Below are 20,826 nucleotides of genomic sequence, written 5' to 3'. Positions count from 1 at the left end.
GCCCAACGTTCTTCAGAAAAATCCTCCAGGACCTGGACATTCTTCAGTTTTCCAGCATCTTTTGCATATTTGAACCCTCTCCAGTAGGGACTGTATGATTTTGAGATCCATCTTTTCACACCGAGGACAATTGAGGGACTCAAACACACCTACTAAAAAAGGTTGAAACATTCACTGATGCTCCAGATGGAAACACAACGCATTTAGAGCTGGGGGTGAAAACTTTGGAACAGGATGAATTTTTTCTTATTTTGTTTAAATATATATATTTTTTCATTTAGTACTGCCATTCAGAAGTGACAGAAGACACTTGCATGTCTCCCAGAAGACAAATTAAGTACAATTTACCTTAATCTGCAAATTCAATAAGTTTTCACCCCCAGCTCCTAATGCATCGTGTTTCCTTCTGGAGCATCAGTGAATGTTTCAACCTTTTTTAAGAGTTGTGTTTGAGTCCCTCATTGTCCTCAGTGTGAAAAGATGGATCTCAAAATCATACAGTCCCTGCTGGAGAGGGTTCAAATATGCAAAAGATGCTGGAAAACTGAAGAATCAATCAAACATTTGGCAGTTTAACTGCTCAGGACAAACAAGGGACTCAAGAATAACCATCACAAAACAAAAACACAGCCGTGGATCATCCAGGGAAAGACACTCAGTATTTAGAATTAATGGTTCATAAACTTTTTAATGTGGTTATTTTAATAAATTCAGCTTTTTTTTTGTCTTGTGGACTATATGTAAATATTTTTTTATGTAAAATATCTTATTCAGGACAGTACTAAATAAAAAATAACATGCATTTTGTATGATCTCTTCTATTTAGTTACAATTATTCACATTTTCCCAGATTCTGCTAGTGGTTAACATACATATTCTTGCAACATATATATGTACACTTTCTGGTTGTCAAATCTTGTGGAACGTGTTCAATATAGTTAATGTCTAGTTCAGTATAAACAACTACTTTCTGGACTTAGTCCATTCACTAAAATTGGTTAAAACAAACTGCGACATAAACTAAGACAAAAGTTCTGAGAAAAGTTTTAGCATCATTTGTTTGCACTTGATTTGATATTTTATCATCAAATGCAAAGACATGAAGTTTTCCCGAAAAAGACTGAGCTAGTGTGTGTTCTAAGAACAGAAGCCGCTCATTGCAGCTGTGGTATTGCAGACCTTTCAGTGTGATTGTAATGAGAGGTCTGTTCACTGACCTGAGCTCTACGTTTCAGAGCTACACACAGCTGGGGACAGATAAGCAGAAACAAGGGCCTGGGCTGGGTCAGTGGCCCTGAGGTCGAGTGGTCACTGAAGTGTGGACATCATCCACCCATAACCCCCCTAACAGACTTGATGAACATGAACAGAAACACACACACATCTGCAGAACCCTTTGTTGCAGTCATTTAAACTGATTTGAAGAAAAAACCCAACTTATTGTGCCTGTGAACTGAGACCACTTTTCTAGTAAAAAAATGTACTGAAAATAAAAATAAATGCTCACAACAATATTTCGAAAGCTCATCAAATATAAAACAATAATTTATTATTTCTCTCATTTTACAAGACACCAAATTGCATTTCTAACTAATGATTTGTTAAACTGTATTATCTTGCTGTAATAGAGTGGAGACCTATACAAAAGGCTTTTTGTCTACAACAAACATTGATATCAACAATAAGAACAGATTTCGTTTTTTAATAAATGGTTTCACTGTGACGCATGTCTAATGTAACAGTAGCTGAAGTAGTGAAGTATGAACTTTAGGAATAACAGCACCTTTTCTTTCAAATCTGTAAAGCAAACTTATCGTTTTTGTTGTAAAACCTTGACTGCAAAGTATATAATGACACCTGACAAATATTCTGCGATGACCATGAAGCTAAATATCTGCGTTACTTTAATAAGCAATATGTATGCATAAAAAAGTACAATACTGCTGGCTGTTAGTTACTTGTCGGAAGAAACAAAATGCTGATGGTTGTTTATGGTCCTTGTATTGTTTTCCAAAACTATAATATTTCAAACCACAAGCTCAATATAGAAATGGACAGAGCAAATAAGAAAACATGTTCTCATCACTTGTATAAATCCATCGTCCTATTCAAACTCTCATTGTTCTTTCTCTTGGCAAATGACAAAGTTCCTTCAGACAAGGCATTCATATTTCCTATTTACAAATGTTGCCGCATTGAACGAGGCAGGATTGTCTACCCCAATCGGTAGTGTCCTATATACAGAACATTACAGAGCCTACACCGTGGTCACCGACAGTAGGGAGTTGTACACCCGTGTCCCATCGGGGGACTTTGTACCATGGGTCAACAGTTCCTGGATAGTCATCCAATTGTCAAAGATTTTCTTGTTCCGCTTCTTCATCATCTTTTTGTGACTCAGTTCAATGATGTTGAGCTCCTTCTTGTCTTCGGCGCTGCCCCCTTGCTCCTTCAGACAGTCAATGCGGCTCTGCTTCATAAACTCCCTGCGCTGGCGCTGCTCTTTGGCACGAACGGCGTGCTGCTTGCGCTCCTCTTTGCTCCAGTAGCGACCCATCTTCATTTCGCTGATGGCATCGTCATCTGTAGTCATCCCGCTGCGCTCCTCTCGGATCCGTAGGGCTCGCTCTTTCAGGAGCTTGTCCCGGACGGGCCGCTTGGTAATGTAGCGTGTGCCGTCACTGCGGATCTTCACTTTCCATTCCATCTTGGGTCCCAAGTCAGCAGAAGCGACGGGGTCTCGGCACATGCTGACTAGGCTCATCTGGCTTTGTGCGTACTCCACTGATTTTTGCTGGATCAGTTGCATGTAGCTCTGGTAGTGCTGGGCGTGGGCCGGGATGTGGGCGTGTTTATAGGGCGATTGGGGCTGGGCATGGCGACCTGCTTTGCGCTCTCGGACTTCAGGCTGGGTTCCGGCTTCCGACTCTTTCAACAAGGTTGGACGACCCCTGCTGGGGCTGCAAGCCTCTTGGACAGGCGATAGCAGAGGTTTAAGAATTCTGCTGACACCCGATGTACCGCTACTCGCCCCTGCCTCCGCCTGATTTTCAGTTCCACGTCGCAAGGAGTTGTCCGGGGAGAGCTCTAGAGTGAGCGGCGTGCTACGACAGCTTTCTCCCGTGTTGTACGCGCTGGAGCTGTCCTTGTCTGACTTTTCTGGGAGTTCGCTGATGTCTGCTAGCTCGTGGCGTCTTGCATCCACGCTCGTGTTGTAGTTGCGGAAGCCGCTGTTGTGCAGCATCCAGGACTGTTCGCGGCACTGCTCGCGCAACTGCTGCATGCGGTGCGCTCGGACTATGCTCAGGCACTCAAGCTCAATGCTGCGGAGCTCCTCGTTCAGAAGCTCCAGCTCTTTGTCGACGCCCTCCTCGCCGACGCCACCCTGTCCGCCACCTACACTGCCACTGGGCCAGAAGTTCTGCTCTGGTGTACCACTGCTGCCCGTGCTCCGCATCTGGCATTTGAGCTCCAAAAGCTCGCGAAACCGTTCACATTCGTCAGCAGGAAAGTCACCCAAGAAGTCCGCGTCCCCATAGTCTGCGGAAATGAAGGACTCGCTGCTGAAGGGGAGGTCGCCACTACCCAGGGTGTCCTGGCTGTAGGCGAGCATGCGTCGGCTGCCTAGCGTGGTGGAGGCGCTGGTCTGGTCATCTGCAAGATTCTCCTGCTCAGAACTCTCATCGTTACGTGTGCTGTCGTCAGTGCGGCCCACTCCACTGTCCTTCTCATGGTGGTGGGAGAGCAGCGTGGCAGTGTCTGTTGTAGCTCCATCTTCCTCGTGCTTCTTCTGAAAAAAACAAGTTTGGTAATGTCATTACTCGATTTGTGTGACTACATACTGATTGGATGTCAGTCGGCTTAATATTAATATGAAATAATAATTATCAGTTATCATCAGTGTTGGGCACGTTACTTTAAAAAAGTAATTCGTTATAGTTACTTCTTACAAATAGTAACTGAGTTAGTAACTGAGTTACATCATTATAAAAGTAACTAATTACCAGGGAAAGTAACAACTGTGTTATTTTTATTTTATTTTTTTCAAATGTTCAAATATGTCAAATAACTTAGATGCCCCCAATATTAAATATGTTAAATGTATGAATTGGACACTTAATAGAATAAATTATTATTATAAAACATTGTACATTAATGTACACTATTGTAATGTTGCTGTGGGACAATGTGAGAGACACCTATCAAATTCAATACATTATTGTAAATATTATCAGTAGGCCTACTATAGTGTAAATATTGTGTAAATATTATCAGTACTATACTACTCCTTTGGTAGTGGAGCTCACGTTATCACCTGGGTTTTTAGCCACTAATTTTGAGGCGGCATGTGATGATGTGAGGTGCTTCATTAGATTAGAATTACTTGCCACCGACTTGGAGAAACTCTTTCTTCCTCTGGATAAATTGCACGTTACATAAACATTCTTACCTTTCACCTCAATGAGGGAAAAGTAGTGCTTAGACCTCCAGTTTGCGAAAGCTAACTCAACCTATCAACCTCAACATTGTCTCCCACACACCAATCATCATCATCAGTTATGTGTACCACCCCCCAACACGCATCGCATGCACGCACGCCGGCACGCGCACACACACCAACCAGAGAAAAAAAAAACGTTGCAGATCCGACTGACAGAGAGCCTGTTCTGATGAAAACCGCTTGAGTGAGCTCAATTATAGTAACGCCACATTTTATTCTTAGTAACACTAACGGCGTTGTAACGGGAGAAACAGTCATTTGTTTGATTACTCGTTACTGAAAATAATAATTCCGTTAGTAACGCCGTTTATCTATAACACCGTTATTCCCATCACTGCTTATCATATCAAATATTTCTATATTGCTGCATCCCCATCAAGATATATATTGTGCATATATACCGCCTGGCCAAAAAAAGTTGCTGTTTGAATTTAAATAGGCAAATGCTAAAGAGTCTATGATTGGACCATTATTGCAGTTATTAGTTACTAGCATGTTATATATTTGGCAACAGTTCTTTTAACCCTAACTGATGGAGTGTGTAGCTTTTCATTTCTTAAACAACCATGTAGGAAGAGACATTATGGCCATATTCCAGGATGACAAAATGATTCATCAGGCTCAAATTGTGGTAACATGGTTGAGAGGGAGCATGAAGAAGCATTTTCACACATAAATGGGCACCTCTGAGTCCTGACCCTAAATGTATGTTAAGCCTTTGGGATGTGCTGGAGGAGACTTTACAGAGTGCTGGACTCTTGCATTGTCAATATAAGATCTTGACCAAAAATGTATGCACCTCTTGATAGAAATAACATCACAACATCTATTTCCATCAAGAGGTGAATACATTTTTGGTCAAGATCTACAGTATGTACATGCTTTTCCAGAATTTTTGGAGGATGCTTTTTTGGAAGCCTTGCCCTAACTGGCAAAGTTTCTAGTTTTGGCATACATATTATACGAGTAAGCAAGAGTAAACAATCATTTAATATTGTTTGGGATTACAAATTTAATGCAGCCATATGAGACTGCTTCGGTGTCTTCCGGTCATGCGTATGTGGGGTAACGCAACAATGTTTTATCATATTAGATGCATTTGAGTGTGTTGAAAGTTATGTTATAATGCAACTCTGTGCGTTCGCTCGGTGGCTACGAGACACTTGTTGCACCCTGCAGTAAGCTCGATCAATATTAGGCATGGTACTCATGGTAAATCAAGAAAACGAGATTTAAACAATAAGACTAACTGTTTTGAGCTATATAACAATGATTTGTTTTCTGTCGATGAATGTATCCAAACAGTTACTAACCTGTCTAATAAAACGCATAATATATTAAAGCGTCTTTGATGTTTCCATGGTTTCTACTAAATAAAATGAGAAATCGAAATCGAGGGTAACTCGATATGATATGTATCATTGATTGGCGATGCACAGAAACGGTCCGTGTCCTGGTTAAAATTGCTTGTTTCTCTTTAAACATTTATGGAAACATTTTTGGGATAACGAAGTACACAAGTCAACAAAATACATAACCTTTAATACCAGGTACAAATGGGGCCTAAACTAGTCATGCTTTCTTTAAACCAAAGTCCTAGCTTGCCTGCTTTACCTCTTGCTCAGTGACGGACACAGAATTTATGATTGATATGTTAGATGTCATGCCATGACAGACTGAGCTATGATTGACTGATATGCCCCCTGAGGGACTCCACGGGTGACTTTGTGATGGATTTACTGTACCTGCTGGAGCATGCTTGCGGTGAACTGCATCGCCTGATGGTGTTGTTGCTCCAACATATCCATGTGGAGGTCATCCAGGTAGTCGTTCCTGTCATCATCCATCCAGCCTTCATCCAGCTAAAACAACAAGGACAGGAGAAAACAGATATCAGCTGTCCTTCAAAGTTGGTGAATTGCATGTATGGTGTGTCTGTAGCTTGGGTCTCTGACCTGTATCTCTGGTCGAGCCAATAGCAGGCACACATTTGGGTGTTCCTCACTGGTTAAAAGAGCCACTGCTTCCTCGCGGTTCTGGATCTCAATGCCATTGATCTGAATTGTGGAGTGGAGATTTTTTTAGACAATGCCTGACTATGATGGAATAAGACAAATGACATTAAATGAAATAAAGCAAACCTGAATGATTCGATCTCCCTCTCGAATTCGTCCATCTCTTGCAGCAATGCTGTTTGGATCAATCTGCACAATGACGAACATTGTTGACCAAGAATACAAACCCGATAAAAAATAAATAAATACAGTATATCACAAGTGAAACCACAGAGGTTTTAAAGAACGTACCCCAGACATTCACAATCACAAAAATGGCTACTTTCATGATAGAACTCACCTCACTGACATAGATCCCAGTCTCATCCTCATCATCGGTCCTGTAGCACACAGTAAACCCCAATTTATCATGGATATTAGTTCTGTATAAATCCACTTCCTGAAAGAAGAGAAAGACGCAAACTATAAGTCTTTTGTATGTTGACTTGGCGAACAGTGTAAACAAAGCAGCTTTATCATAAAAATGTACACAATCTGCCGTCTTGATCTACACATTTGAATAATTTGCCCAGATTAAAGAGTGCTGCGACAGAACTACATGCTGCCGCAAACATGTACATCAACCGAGTCTCATTCATCTTGTGCCAACACCTGTAATCTACAAGATACATATGGAGATCACAGCTCTCACGGGGCTGGTATCACAGCAGACATGAAGGAAGAGGGTGAATGAAGCGGTTATTGAGCAATCAAACAGTTTACTGCTAAAAATCCCCTGTAATCTACAACAACCAACAAATGCTCCACCATCAGTCTTAGTCAATGTAAATAGGTGACTTACATGAATACATGTCCAGGTAAAGAAACTATATATAATGTATTAGAGTCAGTAAGATTTTAGTCTTTTTAAATAATTCTTTATACTAACCAAATCTATATTTATTTAAACAAAAATACAGTAAAACAGTAATATTGTTAATATTATTACATGTATTTAATATAAATAAATAAATAAATAAATAAATACATATACTCTCCTTCTCTCTCTCTATATATATATATATATATATATATATACACATACTGTATATATAGCACAGAATATACTAATTTATTCCTGTATTCTAGTTGAATTTTTCAGCATCATTACTCCAGTCTTCAGTGTCACATGTTCCTTCAGAAATAATTCTAATATGCTTATTTGCATTTAAAAGTTCAAATCAACTGTGCTGCTTAAAGGTGCACTATGTAACTTTTCCGTCCGCTAGAGGTAGCCTATTCAAAACAAAGGAGTAGTTTGATGACGCCAAGTTTGAGCGCAGAATCTTGGGACATGTGGTCTTCCCCTCACAGCCTGAGGAAAAGAATCGGGATAGGACTCGGGCAGAAATCATGTTCATGGATACGATTATTATCGTTGCTGTAGTATGAAGCAGAGCAGGACTGAGTGTTGAGGAGCTGAGCAAGGCCGCTGGAGTGATTGTTAATAAGATGAACGCAACACACGCCTCGCGAGAAGCGGGACTTTTATTATGCCACAGTCGTCGGCGCCGTTTATGTTATTCCGGTCATGAGTATGAGGTAACGCAGCTCTGTTTATCATATTAGATACATCTGAGTGTGTTGAAAATGATGTTATGACGTTACTCGGCGGCTGCTATGACACTTGTTCACACTGCAGTGAGAGTAAAGCGTTTCTGCAAAATAAAACCGGAAACCGAGGGTAACGCAGATATGACGCAATTGAGAGGCGACTCCCTCACTCAAAATAGCAATTTTCTCACGATTTACAAATAATTGGAAACATTTGGGATATTGTAAGTACTTAACTGAACAAAATAAATATAAATATAAATATATAAATATAAATATATAAATATAAATATATAAATATAAATATATAAATATAAATATAAATATAAATATATATAAATATATATATATATATATATATATATATATATATATATATATATATATATATATATATATAACACTGGCCTAGTGTTTTTTGGATATTTTACTGAAAATGTTACATAGTGCACCTTTAATACATTTGTGAAAACTAAACTATTTAAATCAGCATAAATTATTATTGTAATTTTTTTCATATGATACTTTTTTGTATTCAAATTCTTTTTTGTATTTTCGCATATAAAAAGTCTTTAAAAATTTGTTTTTAAATGTAACTGAAAAATATAAATCCTTACTTATTATTTCTTTTGATTTTAGGGTGATATATAATCGTAACGTGCTTGACAGTTTTCATGACTTTTACCCAAGAAATAAATGGCGGTTATAAATCTCTCAGACCTTTGATTTGACCTTACTTTGAGTATGAATTTGCTCATGACCATGCTGATGAAGTATTTGATAAGCTGTTTAGTTTTTTACATAACATGATTACAAATGTTGCCAACACTGCACTACGGTATGAAAAGACTCCAAAACACACATTTTTACCTCACAACATCTAAAACGCTCTTCCCTTTGTCCTTGAAGTGCAATGGAGAGCATTAATCAAGGTACACAAGGCAAGAGGGAAGTGGTGTTGTTGGGCATTCAGACTGGTCCCATCCTGGTCATTGATCTCTGTCTGCAGGGCCCCCACTGTGGCACCTGGAGGCCCTCAGGGGCCAATGAGAGGTCGTTGAGAGGGCTGCGTGCAGAGCATCTGCTGCTATAAGTCTCTGAACTTCATCTCTTTATGGACTCACTCGTGACCCCTCATGACTCACAGCCCACCACTCTCATTACGGCGTAATCTGTCTGTGCTTATTGTACACTCAGATCCATCACTCCAGTCGTTAGTCCAATTCCAATCTCTTTTCACTGATATATAAGTCAATGACAAAAGTAAATAATGATATCCCATCTTGCATCTGTTCAAGTGAACAAGGCTAAAAAGGCTACTTGATATTGGTACAGCTGACCACTTCAGTCTCTGTGTGAGGGAGGGTGTAGTTGGTCAATTCACCAATGGATCAGTGGAGACAGTTTGCATCAGGCCTGGCGTCAGCATGTCTTAATTCACATTTCAGGGACAACAGAAGACGGAGTAAAGAGAGAGATTCTGTGTGGCATTACCTCATATTCCAGCTCCTCTCTTTCTATCTCATGCTGCATTCCCTCGAGGAAATCATTGGGGTCGAAGTATTCATGTGCAGGGGAGTGTCTAGAAAACAAAACCAAAACAATATCATACTGTAAAGAACAATAATATAGAGGCAATGTGCTTATAAATTGAACCCTGTATTCAAGTTTCAGATGGTTGATTAATAAATGCGTTCAATGAAACCAGGCTGTTTGAGCTGTCAATTTCACATCTTGCGTGCGTTTAAGGGATTTTATACTTAAAAACACAGGAATATGTGGTTTCTTGTGGATACTTGCTTTATAAAACGGCAGAAATAGTGATAAAAGATAGCAATGTTCATTAAATATTCTAATGTATTAATAATAATAATGAAAACAGACAAATAAATAAAATAAAATGGCTCATCCAATCGAGTTGAAGAGCTGTAACTATAACCTATTTTAACAAATCAGCCAAAATCTTTTACAAAGCACAAGACTTAATGAGGTAAAAAAAAAACAAGCATCTGCGAAAATTAGATTTACATTTCTATTTAATTTTGGTGTGTTGGGTAAAAATCAATTCAATTATTTTCTCTTGGCTACCAAGTACATGTCAGTAATACGTGAGAGACGAACCCTGAGGACACACACAGTGAGATGTGAGAGGGCAATGCAAATCCAAATAAATGAGAGCAACTTAATTTCATCTTGTGCCCTGGGCCAAAACACTGTTAGTCTGACAAGTATATTAAACGTCTAGTTGAGCAACTTATGAATTATGTGAAATGGCAAGTAAATGCTACATTTGTAATGTGTCTCAGGCAGCACTCTCTTTGCTATAAACAGCACCATCTTCACTAGTTAGGTGTCAGTCATAAGTGAAATCTGTGATATGCATTCTGATATGCAGTCACTCACCCCTCTGGGAGCAGGTACTGCTCAAGCACATCTACAGGCGGGGAGGAGGTTGGCAGCTTGCTGAGGGCCATGATATGTTGGAAGGTGATGTCCGTCTGGGTGCTGATGTCCACGACCTGCCCCTCCCCAGTTGGGCCAGTAGGTTTGGGTCTGGGAGCACGGCGTAGCACCTGGACCATAATAGGCTCTTTAGCCATACGGAAGGCCTCCACTGCCTGATCGTGCGTCGCCTTGGACAAGTCCTTTCCATTGACCTGTTGAAACAGACAAACATAACGGCACTGATGATAAAAAACGTTTAATATGTATGGAGTTTTGCATGACTGAGAAAACTGCATAAAATCTACTCCATCATAAAAGAGATGACAAATTCAAGGGAGCAAAGCAATGAAACAACTGTTCCAACAGAACAAAACGTCTGTTGTGTAGTGTCTCTCGCCGTTTTCAGGGGTCAAAGATAGACTCAGCAAAACAACAACATAAATTAGAAAGCTCTCTCTTGCTAATTAATCAGGGTCATTAAACAAACTGAACCAGGGGAAACAAATTTAGCTAAGTAATTTGAAGACGAGGACCTCCCTGGAAGATAATGCGGGCGCTGTATATGAGGAAATGAATGCGAGCTTCAGGGCCAAAGCATGACACACCAATCAAGAGCAGAGCTCTGCTGATGAGGGCTGAAAGAAATGAGAAAGAAGAGGTTCAAAGCAATCTTTTAGTGCAGAGAACCGAGGCCAGATGGGGTCTGAGCTGCACACATAAAGGGAAATTTCAAAATGGATTTGTACAGTACTGAAATTGCAATTGTTGCTATCCTAAAAGATGCTACCTTGTATATATTACAAATGGTAATAAATATTTATTACCATTTAAAAAAAAAATAATGTCTAATGCAGATATTCAGGGTGACAAATAAATAAATAAAGTGTATATAATACATAACTGAGAACAAATAAATTGCTTAAAAGGTGGGGTGTGTTATTTCAAAACTGCTCTATAAAAGTGTCTCTGGCCGTGGACCAAAACAAACTTGTAGCCAATCAGCAGTAAGGGGCGTGCCGCGTGTCTACGAATGATGGTGAGAAGAGAGCACTGCACGTCATTATTCAAAATACAAGATGGACATGAGCCGAGCGATGACCGAAAGAGAGAGATGGCAGATAAAAAAAACCCCCACATCTATGGAACAAAAGAAGGCTTACGATCAGGAAAGAAGTTTCAGCTTTCCAGCGTTGGAGAGAACTCAAGGAGCGCTAAGGCCTGCAATCGGACGCAGAGGTTGCCGAATAACATTGGTTTTGTTTCACAGAACTAATATATGCTAGCTTTTGCTTGAACATTCTCGTGTGTCATGTTCGCTTGTTTGTCCTTTTGCGATTGTATCGTCATTCACTTCAACGATGATAAAGACCCATTTCCACATCCTATAACGTTAAACCACTGTCTGTGTCAAGCGTCAGCTCCCCAAGTGTGAGACAATAAACTCCTAATATATGTTTGTTTCCTTTGGTTCCTCTTTTCGTGATCGATATAACACTCTAATCTTGTCATATTTGTAATATGTTCATTAGTTGGACTGTCGTGCTCGTGCTATCGAGTTGTTCATGAGAACTGTGTTTGTGTTTTTGGGATGTAAGGGATGATATTTTCATTGAACATTTGACCTGGATTACCATAGTAACACACATTGCTTTCACTTATTGATGGCATCGTACCCTCGGCCGGCTGGCACAGCAGATTCCGCCATAGTCATTGCCCGGGTTGCGTACATATGTGTGGGGCGGAGCTATCAAAATAGGGGCGAGACCCTTTTGGGGTAGGGACGTGTTTGTTTCGGTGATTTGAAATATCAACATTGGTAACCAGAAAGCACTTGAATCAAATGACATGAGCACATGTCCAAAAACATGCTGACAAGCAGTTAAAAAGTATACATTTTATTCTTGGTGTATTGTGTAAATTATTTCCCAAAAATAAATATCCAAAACAAATGTCCCGGTTAGGCTGATGTCAAGCTGAACCGAACAGCTGAGCTGACGCACCTTCATTAGGATGCAAAAGCATGACAGTTTCTGTTAGTGTGTTTGCTAACAGGATGTTTGACCTTGGGTGAACCGCCTTTCTTATCTCAGAGCTTATAGAGCTTTTCCCCATGTTCTCGTCTCAACAAACACAGCATTCCCCATTTGTTCATTTTTGATTTCTAGACGAGAGACAGCTTTGATAGGATCTTTGCTTGAGGCATTCACACCCACTTATGCAAACCTGCTCACACACACACACACACACACACACACACACACACACACAGCTATAGTAGCACAAGGGTGTGATGAAATTCAAAGAAAAAACACAAGAAATTGGGTGATGCAATGTTTGAGAATGCACAAACATCTTATTAGTGCACACAAAGTGTATATCTCCAAATGCGCTCACATATATTTACATACAAATAATGGATTAGCAATACATTTTCTGAGAGGCATGGATGGATTTCTCTAGTTGAATGCCATATTCTTTTACATCAAACATTTCTGCACCTTGGCCGCAGTCTCAAATCGCTCACACAGCTTTTAGAAATGCATCCACTGAAATCCACTGTGCATTCAATTTTCTTTATAAATAAATAAATCACTTGTGAGAAATATATATAGAGTCTAATTCACAAGCTGCTGGATCAAATTCTCGGATTTTCAAACAGGCAGGATCGGAGCACTTCAGCTTTGAAGAGGGAATATGTTAACTAATAACCAAGAGGATTAAAACTAATCCCAGCCTGAGGGATAATTGGAACATCCAATATGAATCCAAACTCTGAAACTTCCAAACCGAAACAAAGATTCACCATCTTCATAAATGAACACTACTTTTTTTTTTTTTTGGTAAAACCATGGTACATTAATGTATGTGGTACTTCAACATTATGTAAACGCTTACAAAGGTATGTTTTATTGGAGATCATAGCATGGTACTACCATGATAAATTCATTTCAGTACAGTATATCTCAAAGTACCACAGTATAACCATATCATACCATGGTACATTTCAAAACTACATGGTTATTGAAAATGTACTGGTTAGTAAATGCTATCCTAGAAATAAAATTGGCAGTACAATGGTACATGTCCAAAAAATACAAAACCAAGGTATCATTTTCTTTTTTACTTCACTGCTGTTACTGAAAATGGCAGTTCTTTCCTTTTCTTGATCTTTCCTTTTCTTTATTTTACCTTTCAACTCTTAACTCCTATTCAATTCTGTATAGACTTATTTTTCCTCTCTCTTTCTCCATCAGCTAGGTCAATAACACAATCATCCCTTTCTGTGTGTCAGTCTGATTCCCGGTAAGACTTAAGTGTTTAGGAATCCCTCTCCTCCTCGAAGCCCACGACCCCGAGACAAAGCCTCAACCCTGGAAACGTTCTGCCTCACTGCCTCTTCAGCAAGGAGGAGGAGGGAACCGGGACCCCCATTCACACAGCTCACCTCTGACACCGTCTCACTGAGGAGTACACACACCAGAATGGTGCAAACTGAGCTTCTTCACCCTCTGTTTAACACGGACCCAGTGGAACGGCCACTCACGGATGACACATGCTGCTGCATTAGACAATGAACAGAAACAATATTCATACTGACATATTTAAATTCAAAATATAGACTTCACATGCTGCTTAGTATATTTGTGCTTACATCTTACTGAACCAAACTTTTAGTGTAGCTAAACATAGCCTTAGTCTTGATCTAGATCTGGGTCTTGGCTTAAGGCCTTAAACAAAATTGTAGTCTATTTCCAATATACTAAATATCCTACTCACCTCAATCACAAGTTAGCATGGTATATTTACCATTACAGACAATAATTTACAAGAATTAATGTCATTACTCCAACTCTGATTCGTACCAGAATGATCAAAAGTCGATCCTTTCTGATGCAAGGTGGATTAGACCTTTTTCCCGCTACTTGTCAACATCAATAAACTCAATGAAATGTCAAAATTAAACATGCATTGGGAGATGCTACTCAACAACACAGAAATATTCAATGCAAAACAAGATCAGGAGGATCTGATTTCACTCAACTCCAACTTCATCATCAATGTCTGCTTCACAAATACCAATTCAAACTCTGATTTTCCCATGATATATAGTGTTCTCTGGTGGTGAACGTTTTACACTCTACACATTATGAGTTTAAGAAGAACAACATACAAAATGTGACAGACAAAGTTTAAGCTTAAAGGGATAGTTCACTCAAAAATTCTGTCATCAATTACTCACCTCGAGTTGTTCCAAATCTGTAAGAGTTTTATCAGTAAAGAGAACAAAACTCTTGTGGAAGCTCAAACTCGCTGTGTAACACACGAGAATGAACCTCATTGGTTCTTGCGGAAGCTCAAACGTGATGCGTAACAAGAATGAACCTCATTGGTTCTTGTGGAAGCTCAAACGTGCTGTGTAACACGAGAATGAACCTCATTTGTTCTTGTGGAAGCTCAAACGTGCTGCGTAACACGAGAATGAACCTCATTTGTTCTTGTGGAAGCTCAAACGTGCTTCGTAACACAAGTATGAACCTCATTGGTTCTTGTGGAAGCTCAAATGTGCTACGTAACACGAGAATGAACCTCATTGGTTCTTGAGGAAGCTCAAACGTGCTGCGTAACAGGAGAATGAACCTCATTGGTTCTTGAGGAAGCTCAAACGTGCTGCGTAACAGGAGAATGAACCTCATTGGTTCTTGAGGAAGCTCAAACGTGCTGCGTAACAGGAGAATGAACCTCATTGGTTCTTGTGGAAGCTCAAACGTGCTGTGTAACAGGAGAATGAACCTCATTGGTTCTTGTGGAAGCTCAAACGTGCTGTGTAACAGGAGAATGAACCTCATTGGTTCTTGAGGAAGCTCAAACGTGCTGTGTAACAGGAGAATGAACCTCATTGGTTCTTGAGGAAGCTCAAACGTGCTGTGTAACAGGAGAATGAACCTCATTGGTTCTTGTGGAAGCACAAAACACATGAGTAACACATGAGAATGAACCTCATTGGTTCTCACACGTCAAGCGAACATGCTTGAGCTCCCGTTTACCACAACTGATGTGTGGGTTGATCAATGTGAATAAAAGCCTAATTTCAATCGGTTCAGCGTAAAAAGCCATCGTGTCTCTTCAGAAAATTTGGACTAAACCACTCAATTCATATGGATTTGTTTTACAATCTCTTTATGAACTTTTTGAAGCATCAAAGTGTCAGTTGTGTCGCTGTCAAAGGAAGAACAGAAAGCTCTCAGATTTCATCAAAAAGATCTTCATTTGTGTTCCGAAGATGAACGAAAGTCTCACGGGTTTGGAACGACTTTTCATTTTCAAGAATTTTCATTTTTGAGGGAACTATCCCTATAAGGCTTTATTGCCGGAATCCCTGAAAGAACATTCTCACCATGTGTTAGTCCTGTCTAGAGACTTAATTCCTCTTTTCTTCCAAACATAACAGTCCTAAAGAAAAAATGGAGGAGGGGGGTTTGCAATTTGGCAGGCTTTGATAAGGTCTAGAAGATGTGTATGTCTGTGTGTGTTATTTCATTCAGAATGAGGAAACCTCCTTACAGTTCTGGCTGACTTGAAACACAGCAACCTTTATACACTGCGGCATGCCATCTCAGTGTGGATTAAGCAGCAAACAGAGGAAAACTAATGCCCCTGATAAGCATGGACGCCTGCTAAAAGACGCCGCTGTTTACTTGCTCTTAATCCTGTTTAAGCATGAGACCTTCTGTTATCCACAGAGGATCAATAGTAGGAGGCTAAATCACTTCCTTCAAGCTTCCTGTGTCCTTGCTTTCCTCCTATAATGAGTTGTCCGTTACTTTCCGTTTGAGGAAATACAGTTTCCCACACATTTCCTAACCTTACTAGCAGTTTTTGAGGTTTTAACCCACATAACTTTCTGCAGAATTTGAGGCCATATTTTGGGTACTGTAATATGCTCGCAGATCTGGGTCTGATCCTAGCCTGGTCTTTTAAACAGAGGAATTAATTACTATAGAAAAACTAAGTGCAAATAGCTGTAGATGCTAATTACACTAAGTGAAAATAATGATATATTCTATTTACACCATGTAAAACTAGCAGTTCTTTGCAATATGTGTTCCACTTTTAGAAAATGTTCCTTATTTTTATTGAAAGCAAATACCTTTCCGATGTGATATGTGATGGGAAAAGGGAGAAGCGCGAGCTCGGCAAAAGGCGGATTCGAACCCAGGTCGATCGTGTCAAAACCTAGTTCTATGAGCCTCAAGACTTGATACACACCAGTTTTTTTAAATCTTGTGTGGCCCAACCAGACATTGATGTAAAAAGAGCTTTCCAGCAAGGCACGCTATTTGCACTTGGTGTAGGGGAGAGCGGGGCACAACCTAACACTTTTGACTGTCTCAGTTTGTGTAAATCCACTTGGGGTTCAGAGTATTTATTTTTTCCCACATTAATTTCACACGTGTAGTACAATTATGTGGATTTATTTCATTAATACGATGTATACTTTTTTCTTGATTTTCCTCGAAAGAATGGAAGTGAAATGTGACAACATGCCCCATAGGCGAGGTACATTGTAACATGTGAGGGGCTCAATGTAACATGACCAAATGATTTTAAAATAAAATAATGGCCTTTTTTTCATCATTAAAATACACAATTTTCAGTTTGACAACAAACATATCGCTAAATGCAGCTATACAGCATTGTTAAAAACATAATAATAATGAATAATTTCTGAACATTGACTCTCAGTCATTATTCACTCTTTTCTCATGGTTTCTCACAATAATTAATAAAAGTATAGAATATAATAGCATATTTATAACAGGGGAACATTGTAATGCAGTGTTACAACGCACCCCACCTGCGCAACTGGGATTGAAACCACGGCTCGTGTCTTCTGCTGTTAGATCAGCATTAAAGTACGATCGCAACTGTTAAACAACAGATATAAGATTAAAATAATATCCGATTTGTCTTATTTTAAATAAACACAAAAACAGAGATGAAAAATGAACTTAAGTAAATGTAAGTAAATAAATGTACTTTTGCTATAGTTAAATAAATGTTCCGTAATATCTTCCCAAAATACTTTTCATTTGGCGCAGTTTTTCTCTAAATAATGTTGATATGGCAACTAGTAAATACACCGAGTTTCGTCATCCTGGCATGTGTGGAAAGTTTGAAAACCATTACAACTAACATGTGCCCCGCGCTCCCCTAAATAAATAGACTCATAGAAATTCAACACTCCGATGGAAAAATACAGTAAACAGCATAAAAGGTGTTTTGCATCCAGAATTAAGAAGAACAAAAAGTGGTGGAGATGAAGAGAAAGTTGGTTTATATGTAGTAAAGAAGAAGTGCAGAACTGAGAACTTTAGATCCATCTGCCAGGCTCTCTGGGGCACCTGCATGGACTCATCTTCTTTCATGTTAATTATTGTCAAAGAGTACACCTGTGAATAATTAGTTATTGCCTTCTAAATCACTGTTGTTTAGTTTCCTTTCACTCTTGAGTTTGTGCTCATCTAGCACGATTCTGGAGATCTGTTTATATGAAACATGTAACCAAATGTATATGCGATCAGTGAGGAAAAATGTATAATTGTTCATTGCACCAAGGATATGGATAACCACTAATCTGAATATTGAAATTTGTTCTGCCAAATGTCTATGGAGGTTACAACCAAGGTTATTTTATTCTACTCGCTTAAAATTGAACAGCTACACCTTTTTCCTTGCAGTACATTTTTATTCACAGACGTTGCAGTGGTACAGAGTATAGTGGAGAAATATGGGTTTTTGATAAGGGGTGCAAGAATAAAAATAAATAGATGATAGCATCACTGCAATCCTATATAGGAAAAGCATTTTTTTTTTATAAAATGGATGGTTAAAATATAAAACAATATAATGCAGGCAATTAAGACATATGCAAAATTGCTGACATTTTACCTCAATATTTACTCTATAATTTACCCATATAATTGACAAATGATGACATACCATATAAAAAGCCATCTGGGCAAAGAGAGCTACCACTAGAAATGCTGACAATACCATCTTCACACTCCTGCACAACAAGCCTTTAGTACCCATGAATGTTAAAGTACTTCTTTAAGACACAACAGCCCCAGTATTTTTAAAGCGAGTCGCACAGCAAGCAGTATTTAGCCGCTATGAGTGCTCATTCTGAATATAAATGAGTTATAATAGCTCCATCATCAGCATTCAAAATCAGCCAACTGCTCTAGCCTAGAGAGTTCAAACTTCTCTGTTAGCATGTTTTATTCATGACTCAGCATGGACACCAGGGAAGCATGTCACCATTCAACCCCCCTCACATGCACACACTCGATTTTATGCTGTTAAATTGTGTCTTATCACATTCTAAAGACTAACAAGTCTCTGGAGTGGAAGCCTGTTCTCAGAATTGGTTCTATTAATATAAATGATTCAGAATTAAGTCATCATTTCTTTGGTTGGAATGGATAAAGGTTGACATGCTTTGCTTTTAATATTTCTTCGTATGTAATTATAAAACACAGACAGACAGCAAAAATATTTGACCCCTAGCATTAGACAGAACAAATGGCAGACGCAACATCACGAGTGAAAACAAAGACAGTTGGGACACTTAATCTGGTCTTATTTCATTTTAATTGTGAAGAATCTGATGCATCTGTGCAAATAAAGCCGTCCATAAAACGCGTGGGAACACCTGTGTTTGTCTATCACCATGCATAATCACATCTGCGCCAGACTCATGGAGACTAATGACAAAACAATGCTCATCTATTCATATTCCCCAGTGAGAATCTACTGCAATCTATGTATCGTGTCACTGTATATAAAAAAAAATTGCAAAAGTGTATTGCAAAAATACAGATTGCGAACAAAACAAAAATAAACATATATTTCATTACAAATATACAAATATTTTATTCAATACTGATCTGATATTTGTGTTTGTTTTGAGTTTTTTTTCTGGTCATTAGTATATTGCATTTTTAGTATATTGCATTTGCTTATACGCATTTGCATACATTACTAATTATATTACGGAAAACTCTAGTAGAGTTTATTCTCTTATTAGTGTTTTTGCCTGGTTTACACCTTGTTAGTTAATATTTAAAATCAGTCATCTATGAGTTACAATTAACCTTTTCTATGTAGGCGTTTTCAAACAGAACTTATGCTTCTTCATGTTTTGTCTGTACCTTGACATGTTTAGTCAAACTGGGTCTGTGCTTAAACAGTTCATGTTATGTCCTTATAGCATATCTTTGCTATGGTAAATCAATATTGTGTCTACAGCACTGTCAATTACATGTCAATATTGTCATGTTATGTCTGTATTTCATCTGCCCATTTGTCTCATTCCATCTGCATCATGTCACTCTGTGTATGTCTTTGTCATGTTCTGTCCATGCTTTGTCTACCCATCACTGCCAGCAGAGGAAAGTGTTAGCGTGTAAGCCTGCAGACTCTCCCGAATGGCTGCTGGCCACCTGCTACAGTGTGAAGCAGCTGCGGAGGCGCTGTGGGGAGGACCTGTCCCTGATTAAGATAACTAGACTACACTCAGTCGATTTCCCCACAGCAACGAGCAAACCGTTTTGTTTTTCTATCCTATCGCTGTAAAGACTAGATTCAAGATTCAAGATTCAAGAGTTTTATTTGTCACATACACAGTTATATACACAATATACAACTGGCAGTGAAATGTAAACAGGTCCGCTCCATGGACAGTGCAAATAACAGTTACAAGAAATTAAATAGAAATAGAATAAAGTTAGAATAAAAAGTATTAACATAAGTAGAATTATAAATAAATCAAGTAAAAGATAAAAATAGGAAATAAGATAAAAATAAAAATATAAAAAAAAATGTGGATGATAAGTGAGATAAACTGTAGACTTAAAAATAAGTGGTTAACATAAAATATATAATATGTATATATAAAGAAGTATAATGTGCAAGGTTTATTACAGGTTGTTACGCAGTAACAATAGGGACGTAAAGTAAAGTGAAGTAAAGTGCAGTGCAATTGCAGTATGTGGATGTTAATGTTGAAAGACCGTATGTTTATGCGTGTGCGGGGGTGAAGTGAGTCACGTGACTGAGTTCAGGAGTCTGATGGCCTGGGGGAAGAAACTCCTCCTGAGTCTTTCAGTCTTTGCCATCAGGCTACGGAAGCGCTTACCAGATGGCAGCAGGGTGAAGTGAGAGTTTGCAGGGTGATTAATGTCTCTGATGATTTTAGTAGCTCTACCT

The 20,826-nt window shown here is 38.9% G+C and overlaps 1 protein-coding gene across 4 annotated transcripts in view; it reads right to left on the bottom strand.

The window, feature by feature from the left end:
- Positions 1–1,529: 1,529 nt before the first annotated feature.
- The window catches only part of pdzrn3b (PDZ domain containing RING finger 3b), a 127,823-nt gene continuing 108,526 nt past the window's right edge, over positions 1,530–20,826 (bottom strand). For all 4 annotated transcript variants that reach the window (XM_079841206.1, XM_079841208.1, XM_079841209.1 and 1 more), the window contains 7 exons: positions 10,513–10,766; positions 9,604–9,691; positions 6,857–6,955; positions 6,643–6,705; positions 6,457–6,558; positions 6,247–6,363; positions 1,530–3,790 (listed from right to left, as the gene is read on the bottom strand). In XM_079841206.1, coding sequence (XP_079697332.1) covers positions 2,258–3,790; positions 6,247–6,363; positions 6,457–6,558; positions 6,643–6,705; positions 6,857–6,955; positions 9,604–9,691; positions 10,513–10,766 — 2,256 coding nt within the window. In that variant the 3' untranslated portion in view covers positions 1,530–2,257. The remainder of the gene's footprint in view (positions 3,791–6,246; positions 6,364–6,456; positions 6,559–6,642; positions 6,706–6,856; positions 6,956–9,603; positions 9,692–10,512; positions 10,767–20,826) is intronic.

Source organism: Gobio gobio (assembly GCF_949357685.1).
Source record: "Gobio gobio genome assembly, chromosome: 17".
Classification (NCBI taxonomy): Eukaryota; Metazoa; Chordata; class Actinopteri; order Cypriniformes; family Gobionidae; genus Gobio; species Gobio gobio.
The sequence above is the reverse complement of the archived record's forward strand: the minus strand, read 5'-3'. Positions and strand labels throughout refer to the sequence as shown.